The sequence below is a fragment of the Tachysurus vachellii genome, chromosome 26, assembly GCF_030014155.1.
Source record: "Tachysurus vachellii isolate PV-2020 chromosome 26, HZAU_Pvac_v1, whole genome shotgun sequence".
NCBI lineage: Eukaryota > Metazoa > Chordata > Actinopteri > Siluriformes > Bagridae > Tachysurus > Tachysurus vachellii.
Window position 1 is genome coordinate 229,473 of NC_083485.1, and position 10,528 is coordinate 240,000.

At 42.8% G+C, this 10,528-nt stretch overlaps 1 protein-coding gene across 2 annotated transcripts in view; it reads left to right on the top strand.

The window, feature by feature from the left end:
• Positions 1-369: 369 nt before the first annotated feature.
• The window catches only part of taf1 (TAF1 RNA polymerase II, TATA box binding protein (TBP)-associated factor), a 31,584-nt gene continuing 21,425 nt past the window's right edge, over positions 370-10,528 (top strand). For both annotated transcript variants that reach the window (XM_060862424.1, XM_060862423.1), the window contains exons 1-15: positions 370-669; positions 4,726-4,840; positions 4,996-5,101; positions 5,205-5,321; positions 5,485-5,607; positions 5,691-5,929; positions 6,071-6,292; positions 6,501-6,782; positions 6,907-7,075; positions 7,915-8,016; positions 8,257-8,424; positions 8,580-8,707; positions 8,902-9,009; positions 9,166-9,339; positions 9,914-10,087. In XM_060862424.1, the coding sequence (XP_060718407.1) occupies positions 4,727-4,840; positions 4,996-5,101; positions 5,205-5,321; positions 5,485-5,607; positions 5,691-5,929; positions 6,071-6,292; positions 6,501-6,782; positions 6,907-7,075; positions 7,915-8,016; positions 8,257-8,424; positions 8,580-8,707; positions 8,902-9,009; positions 9,166-9,339; positions 9,914-10,087 (2,226 nt within the window). In that variant the 5' untranslated portion in view covers positions 370-669; position 4,726. The remainder of the gene's footprint in view (positions 670-4,725; positions 4,841-4,995; positions 5,102-5,204; positions 5,322-5,484; positions 5,608-5,690; positions 5,930-6,070; positions 6,293-6,500; positions 6,783-6,906; positions 7,076-7,914; positions 8,017-8,256; positions 8,425-8,579; positions 8,708-8,901; positions 9,010-9,165; positions 9,340-9,913; positions 10,088-10,528) is intronic.

Here is a 10,528-nt window from a genome sequence, read left to right on the forward strand (position 1 = left end):
AATTTTATATCATTAAATATTATTTTTAACATTATATTTATAACATTATATTTTATATTATGTATTTATATAATCTCCTGAGACCCGTACGCTACTGTTGTGTACGTTACAATTTCTACTGACTGTTTCTCTTAATTCATAGCTGATAACTATACTATAACTATAAAATGTTATGTCCTCATATGAGGACATTTGGGTCTGAAGAGGTTAAATATGATATATAATGACGTGTTTTGTTAAACATAGGGATACAGAGTCCTTGTATTTATATGTATAAATATATTTAATCTAATGTATAAATTAAATAGGTTTAATATAAATGTTCTTTGTGGGCGGTCCTTGCAAACCGGAAGTCTAGTTGTAGCGGAAACCAGAAACAGGCACCGTAAACACTACGGCAAGCTAACTGTGCTGAATATTCAGATCATTTCTGCAGAATCTCTTTAATAGTTGTAATTATGTTGAACAAACAGTAATTAACAGTAATTAACGGCCTGTAAACGAGCGTGAAGGCGAATGTTTTTGTGCTAAATACGCCATTGAATGAAGTGAAGTGTCTGAGCGGGAGACTCGGAGGACGCGTCCCAGAGGAAGGGCTTCATGCGGCGGGGGACCGTAAACTCGAGTCCGCGGATTTAGTCACGGCCTTGTTGTAAACAGCTCAGAGAGGTCAGGAAGTTTTTACTGACTTTATAAGTCCATTAGTATAAAAACTAAATTTACTGTCTGATTTACTGTCTGATTTACTGTCTGATTTACTGTCTGATTTACTGTCTGATTTACTGTCGATCTGCTGCATTAAACAGGACACAGAAACCACAAATACTAATTTTCCCATTCATTACATAGATCTGTGTTTATCTTTTTATTTCTCTTTATTACAACTTACTGACTGCAGATCACTGTAACACAACATACACAACTTACTGACTGTAGATCACTGTAACACAACACACACAACTTACTGACTGTATATGACTGTAACACAACACACAACTTACTGACTGTAGATCACTGTAACACAACACACACAACTTACTGACTGTAAATCACTGTAACACAACACACACAACTTACTGACTGTATATGACTGTAACACAACACACACAACTTACTGACTGTATATGACTGTAACACAACACACACAACTTACTGACTGTAGATCACTGTAACACAACACACACAACTTACTGACTGTATATGACTGTAACACAACACACACAACTTACTGACTGTAGATCACTGTAACACAACACACACAACTTACTGACTGTAGATCACTGTAACACAACACACACAACTTACTGACTGTATATGACTGTAACACAACACACACAACTTACTGACTGTAGATCACTGTAACACAACACACACAACTTACTGACTGTATATGACTGTAACACAACACACACAACTTACTGACTGTATATGACTGTAACACAACACACACAACTTACTGACTGTATATGACTGTAACACAACACACACAACTTACTGACTGTAGATCACTGTAACACAACACACACAACTTACTGACTGTATATGACTGTAACACAACACACACAACTTACTGACTGTAGATCACTGTAACACAACACACACAACTTACTGACTGTATATGACTGTAACACAACACACACAACTTACTGACTGTATATGACTGTAACACAACACACACAACTTACTGACTGTAGATCACTGTAACACAACACACACAACTTACTGACTGTATATGACTGTAACACAACACACACAACTTACTGACTGTATATGACTGTAACACAACACACACAACTTACTGACTGTATATGACTGTAACACAACACACACAACTTACTGACTGTATATGACTGTAACACAACACACACAACTTACTGACTGTATATGACTGTAACACAACACACACAACTTACTGACTGTATATGACTGTAACACAACACACACAACTTACTGACTGTAGATCACTGTAACACAACACACACAACTTACTGACTGTAGATCACTGTAACACAACACACACAACTTACTGACTGTAGATCACTGTAACAACATACACAACTTACTGACTGTAAATCACTGTAACACAACACACACAACTTACTGACTGTAGATCACTGTAACACAACACACACAACTTACTGACTGTAGATCACTGTAACACAACACACACAACTTACTGACTGTATATGACTGTAACACAACATACACAACTTACTGACTGTATATGACTGTAACACAACATACACAACTTACTGACTGTAAATCACTGTAACACAACACACACAACTTACTGACTGTAACACAACATACACAACTTACTGACTGTAAATCACTGTAACACAACATACACAACTTACTGACTGTAAATCACTGTAACACAACACACACAACTTACTGACTGTATATGACTAACACAACACACACAACTTACTGACTGTATATGACTGTAACACAACACACACAACTTACTGACTGTAGATCACTGTAACACAACACACACAACTTACTGACTGTATATGACTGTAACACAACACACACAACTTACTGACTGCAGATCACTGTAACACAACACACACAACTTACTGACTGTATATGACTGTAACACAACATACACAACTTACTGACTGTATATGACTGTAACACAACTTACTGACTGTATATGACTGTAACACAACATACACAACTTACTGACTGTAAATCACTGTAACACAACATACACAACTTACTGACTGTAAATCACTGTAACACAACACACACAACTTACTGACTGTATATGACTGTAACACAACACACACAACTTACTGACTGCAGATCACTGTAACACAACACACACAACTTACTGACTGTATATGACTGTAACACAACATACACAACTTACTGACTGTATATGACTGTAACACAACACACACAACTTACTGACTGTATATGACTGTAACACAACATACACAACTTACTGACTGTAAATCACTGTAACACAACATACACAACTTACTGACTGTAAATCACTGTAACACAACACACACAACTTACTGACTGTATATGACTGTAACACAACACACACAACTTACTGACTGTAAATCACTGTAACACAACATACACAACTTACTGACTGTAAATCACTGTAACACAACACACACAACTTACTGACTGTATATGACTGTAACACAACACACACAACTTACTGACTGTAGATCACTGTAACACAACACACACAACTTACTGACTGTATATGACTGTAACACAACACACACAACTTACTGACTGTAAATCACTGTAACACAACACACACAACTTACTGACTGTAAATCACTGTAACACAACATACACAACTTACTGACTGTAAATCACTGTAACACAACACACACAACTTACTGACTGTAGATCACTGTAACACAACACACACAACTTACTGACTGTAAATCACTGTAACACAACACACACAACTTACTGACTGTATATGACTGTAACACAACACACACAACTTACTGACTGTATATGACTGTAACACAACACACACAACTTACTGACTGTATATGACTGTAACACAACACACACAACTTACTGACTGTAAATCACTGTAACACAACACACACAACTTACTGACTGTATATGACTGTAACACAACACACACAACTTACTGACTGTAAATCACTGTAACACAACACACACAACTTACTGACTGTATATGACTGTAACACAACACACACAACTTACTGACTGTATATGACTGTAACACAACACACACAACTTACTGACTGTAGATCACTGTAACACAACACACACAACTTACTGACTGTATATGACTGTAACACAACACACACAACTTACTGACTGTAAATGACTGTAACACAACACACACAACTTACTGACTGTAGATCACTGTAACACAACACACACAACTTACTGACTGTATATCACTGTAACACAACACACAACTTACTGACTGTATATCACTGTAACACAACACACAACTTACTGACTGTATATCACTGTAACACAACACACACAACTTACTGACTGTATATGACTGTAACACAACACACACAACTTACTGACTGTATATGACTGTAACACAACACACACAACTTACTGACTGTATATGACTGTAACACAACACACACAACTTACTGACTGTAGATCACTGTAACACAACACACACAACTTACTGACTGTATATCACTGTAACACAACACACAACTTACTGACTGTATATCACTGTAACACAACACACACAACTTACTGACTGTATATGACTGTAACACAACACACACAACTTACTGACTGTATATGACTGTAACACAACACACACAACTTACTGACTGTATATGTCTGTAACACAACACACACAACTTACTGACTGTATATGACTGTAACACAACACACACAACTTACTGACTGTATATGACTGTAACACAACATACACAACTTACTGACTGTAAATCACTGTAACACAACACACAACTTACTGACTGTATATGACTGTAACACAACACACACAACTTACTGACTGTAAATCACTGTAACACAACACACACAACTTACTGACTGTATATGACTGTAACACAACATACACAACTTACTGACTGTAAATCACTGTAACACAACACACACAACTTACTGACTGTATATGACTGTAACACAACATACACAACTTACTGACTGCAGATCACTGTTACTCTGTTGCTGGAAGATCAGTCTGTTTGCTGATTGGTTGATTTTGTCCAGAATGTCCGACTCCGACAGTGAGGACGATCAGGACCGTCCCTTCCACCTGACGGGCTTCCTGTTCGGAAACATCAATGAGGATGGACAGCTGGAGGATGACAGCGTCTTGGACACGGTGAGCAGAGACAATAGTAATTACATGTCAGTATAAAAGTGGAAATTATAGAAAGAATAAAATGAGTAATATTTAATACAATCTCACTGGCACTATTGTCTCTGTCTGTCCTTTTCCCGCCTTTTTTCTGTCTCCTTTTCTTTGGCATTCTTCAGGAAAGTAAAAAGCACTTGGCAGGTCTGGGTTCTCTTGGCCTGGGCGCGCTCATTACAGAGATCACAGCCACTGAGGAGGACAGCGAGCAGAGCACTGATGCAGACGGTGTGTGTGTGTAAGAGAGAGAGGGTGTGAGGCCAGTGTGGGAGGTTTATCGAAGAAACCAGCAACTTATTGTGTGTGTGTGTGTTTTTGTGTGTGTTTGTAGGCTGGGTGAAGAGCACTGATGATGCAGTGGATTATTCAGATATCAGTGAAGTTGCTGAAGATGAAACTCGAAAATACAAACAAGCCATGAGTAGCATGCAACTGTCACATAGAACAGGTACGCACGCACGCACACATGCACACACACATGCACACACGCACACACACACACACACACACATGCACACGCACACACACACACATACGCACAAATGACTGTTTCAGAACTTTTTGGATCATGTTCTCTCCTTTTCTTTTGTGTGCACAAATTGTGTGTGTAGACGATGAGGATGATTATGACGCTGACTCTGAGGACATTGACGCTAAGCTTATGCCTCCACCCCCGCCCCCGAGCCAGCCAGTCACAGGCAAGAAGGAAGACTCACTCGCTCAGAGCTCCAGTGGTGAGATGGACACACACACCCACACACACACTCACGCCAGACCATCAGAGTTGTCTACATTTTATATCTCTCTCTCTCTGTAGTGAGTGATGAAGGGGATGGTATTATTCTTCCCTCCATCATTGCACCTTCTTCTGTTGGGGAAAAGGCAGAGTTTAGCAGCTCGTCGGACAGTGAGAGTGAGTGTGATAGGCCGACAGCCACAGGAGGGGTGGGGCTACAGTCCAGTCTCACACTACCATTGGCTGGAATCATGCAGAAAGATGCAGCTAAAACTCTGCCTCAAGTAACTGAGCTGTTCCCCGAATTCAGACCAGGCCAGGTACACACACGCGCACACACACACACGTGTGCTTGAATACCTACACACATTCTCATAGTTACACACTCACCTGTTGAGAATGTAAATGTATTAGGCTATTACATGTGTTTCTCTCTGTGTGCACGCATGTGTGTGTCTCAGGTTCTGCGGTTCCTGCGTCTGTTTGGACCAGGTAAGAACATGCCATCAGTGTGGCGCAGTGCTCGGAGAAAGAGGAAGAAGAAACACAAAGACGCACACTCGGACACGCCCACTGCTGACGGCGAATCACACTCTGCAGAGGGGGGAGACAAGAAGAAATCTGGGTGGGATTATGAATATGCCCCTCCCCCTCCACCAGAGCAGTGTCTGTCTGATGATGAGGTGGGACACACACACACACACACACACACACACACACAATGTGGTCATTTTGCAGACTGTAGTTTGTAGGCAGGTAAGAACTAGTTAATGAATAAAGCTACTGAAATACTTAACACATAGCTGTTATTTATTTTATAGTCTATAAACTCAGTGACAGTTTATCTCTCTTCTTGTCTGTCTGACTTTTACTCTCTGTATCTGTGTATAGATCTCCATGATGGCCCCAGTGGAGTGTAAAAGTGTGTCGGTGGTGTGTGAGGGTGAGGGTGTGTGTGAGTCAAGACCACGCGTAGCTGAATGGCGCTACGGTCCGGCTCAGCTGTGGTATGACATGTTGGGGGTCCCAGAGGATGGGGCAGGGTTTCACTATGGCCTCATGCTGCATCAAGATAACGATGACACACACACTGACACACACACTGACACACACACTGACACACACACACCTGAAGCAGAGCAGAGTAATGAACAAGACAAGCAGCAGGCTGAGGTCTGTATAACACTCACACACTTCTCTCTCTCTCTCTATATATATAAACATACACACACTGTTCTTTACAATCACACTCATGTGTAGTCTTTCTGTGTGTGTGTGTGTGTGTGTGTGTGTCTAGCTGGAGGATGAGCTCTTCCTCATGGTCACACAGCTACAGTGGGAGGAAGACATCATCTGGAATGGAGAAGATGTGAAACACAAGGGCACTAAGACCCAGAGAGCCAGTCTGGCAGGGTGGCTTCCCTCCAGCATGACCCGCAATGCTAATGCTTACAATGCACAACAGGGTATGGGTACACACACACACACATGCACTCACACACACACACTCATGCACTCACACACACACACACATGCACTCACACACACACACACATGCACTCACACACACACACTCATGCACTCACACACACACACACATGCACTCACACACACACACTCATGCACTCACACACACACACACATGCACTCACACACACACACACACACACACATGCACTCACACACACACACATGCACTCACACACACACACACACACACATGCACTCACACACACACACACACACATGCACTCACACACACACACACACACACATGCACTCACACACACACACACATGCACTCACACACACACACACACACACACACATGCACTCACACACACACACACATGCACTCACACACACACACACATGCACTCACACACACACACACATGCACTCACACACACACACATGCACTCACACACACACACACACATGCACTCACACACACACACACATGCACTCACACACACATTCACTCACACACACACATGCGCGCACACACGCACGCATACACACACACGCACGCACACACGCATGCACGCATACACATGCACTCACGCACGCACACACACGCACATACACACACACTCACACACACACACACACACACATGCACTCACACACATGCACACACACACATGCACACACACACACACACGTACAAACTAGCAGCAGCACTTAAACGGAGTGAGTTAATATGTTTCTCATTTGATCACCATTCTATGGATTTGTGTGTGTGTGTGTGTGTGTGTGTGTGTGTGTGTGTGTGTGTGTGTGTGTGTGTACACGTGCAATGTAGGTCTGAGTCGCAGTAATTCCCAGCTGATTCCCCCAACTCCGCCCCCCATTCCCAAAACTGCCTCTGTAACAATCTCCAAACGTGACAAGCACAGCCAAGAAGGTTAGGATACACACTGAACACTATAAACACTGGGCGTGTCTACTGGGCGTGTCTCAAACCACACCTTACTGCTCCGAATACATATCAGTTCTCCTGATTATAGACAAAATCATAAGCCTATAACTATAAGTTTTATTCTACTTCACATCTTTTAACCTTATTGTACCTTATTAAGTGTGATTGGACGTGTGTGTGTGTGTGTGTGCGTGTGTGTGTGTGCGTGTGTGTGTGTGCGCGCAGTTTCCCATGAGGGCGATGCTCTGTGGTACTCTATTTTCCCAATTGATAATGAAGAGCTTGTGTATGGACGATGGGAAGACAACATCATCTGGGATGATCAGAAAATGGACCATCTGCTGTCTCCTCCTGTCCTGGTCCTCGACCCCAACGATGAGAACATCATACTGGGTACATTTGAACCTTTTATTACACCTTGTCTTTATTTCTCCGTAGAAGCCCTTCTGATAGGTAAACTGTTCTTATAGATAAGTAAACTGGAACGCCTCTGTGTGTGTGTGTGTGTGTGTGTGTGTGTGTGTGTGTGTGTGTGTGTGTGTGTACAGAGATCCCTAGTGAGAAGGAGGAGAGGACGTCTCACTCTCCATCTAAAGATAACAAGAAGGAGTCTTCTCTGAAAAAAAGCCGCATCCTACTCGGGAAAACGGGTGTCATTAAAGAAGAACCTCAACAGGTTACACGTCCTCACCTGTCCACAGTGGACATGTCCCCAACCACAAACACACCATTCACATAATATTTAGTGCAAAAAAATAACCCGAACATGTCCAATATTGACATTTTTTTAAAATTGTTGTATTGTAATTCTTTAGTGTGTGAACTGTGGTGGTTACAGACGTGTGTGTATTTGTGTGTGTTTGTGTGTAGAACATGTCCCAGCCGGAGGTTAAAGACCCATGGAATCTGTCCAATGATGAATTTTACTACCCGAAACAGCAGGGGCTGAGGGGCACGTTTGGGGGTAACATCATTCAGGTGGGGTAAAAGTTTACACACACTTTGGGGTTGTTGTTATCCTCTAGGTATTCTGCTGGTGTTGTAAGGTACAGTTTCAGGTACAAGTGTTATTTCCTTCTCTCTGTTGTTCTCATGTTTCTGTTGTGTTTCGCTCTCTTTCACACATACACACAGCACTCTATACCCTCGCTGGAGTTAAGGCAGCCGTTCTTCCCGACCCACATGGGCCCAATGAAGCTGCGTCAGTTCCACCGTCCCCCACTCAAAAAGTACTCCTTCGGTCTTCTTTCTCAGCCTGGACCTCACTCAGTGCAGCCCCTCCTCAAGCACATCAAGAAGAAGGCCAAGGTGTGTCTCTCTCTCTCTATGTGTCTCTCCCTCTGTGTGTGGGGGTCTGTCTGTGTGTGGGGGTCTGTGTGTGTGTGTCTGTGTGTGGGGGTCTGTGTGTTGGGGTCTGTGTGTGGGGGTCTGTGGGTCTCTCTCTGTGTGGGTCTGTGTGTCTCTGGGTGTGTGTGTGGGTCTGTGTGTCTCGGTGTGTGTGGGTCTGTGTGTCTCTGGGTGTGTGTGTGTGTGTTTGTCTCTGGGTGTGTGTGTGGGGGTCTGTGTGTCTCTTGGTCTGTGTGTCTCTGGGTGTGTGTGTGGGTCTGTGTGTGTGTGGGTCTGTGTGTGTGTGGGTGTGTGTGTGGGTCTGTGTGTCTCTTGGTCTGTGTGTCTCTGGGTCTCTCTGTGTGTGGGGGGTCTGTGTTTGTGGGGGGGTCTTTGTGGGGGTCTGTGTGTGTGGGGGGGTCTGTGTGGGGGTCTTTGTGTGTGTGTGTGAGGGTCTGTGTGTCTGGATTAGGGTGCACCATGACTCAGGGCACCATGACTCAGGGCAGGAGGGACATGTTCCTCATGCTGTGTGTGTGTGTGTGTGTGTGTGTAGATAAGGGAGCAGGAACGACAGGCCTCAGGGGGCGGGGACATGTTCTTCATGCGCACCAATCAGGACCTGACAGGTAAAGATGGAGACCTGATCTTGGCAGAATACAGTGAGGAGTACCCACCCCTCATGCTTCAGGTCGGCATGGCAACCAAAATAAAAAACTACTACAAGAGGGTGAGTCATGTGACCCTACAGCTGAGTCTCCTTTATGTTAGAGGTTTATAATGAGAACTTTTTATCTGTAACAGAGTGTTTCAGCCTGTAAACTTCATACACTGTCACTCAAAAGTTTGTGAACCTTTAGGGTTAGTATTTAAGTTCAGGAACAAATCGGTGTCCATCTGACTTTGGGTCTGTATCGCTGCATCTGGACCAGGAGCTTACCATCATTGATGTAACAAGGAATTCAGATTGATCTCTAAATGAAAATATCAGAACATCTGACCATGAACTGAGAAAATGTCTCATACACCAAGTCTGTGCACCAAAGACTGAGGACAAAGAGAATGTTTAGTGTCCTGACTTTAACAGTAATGCTGAACAGAATAAAGTTCTACACAGTTGTACAGAACTGATCAGAAGTTACTGCACACTTACAGTTATTACTGCACACTT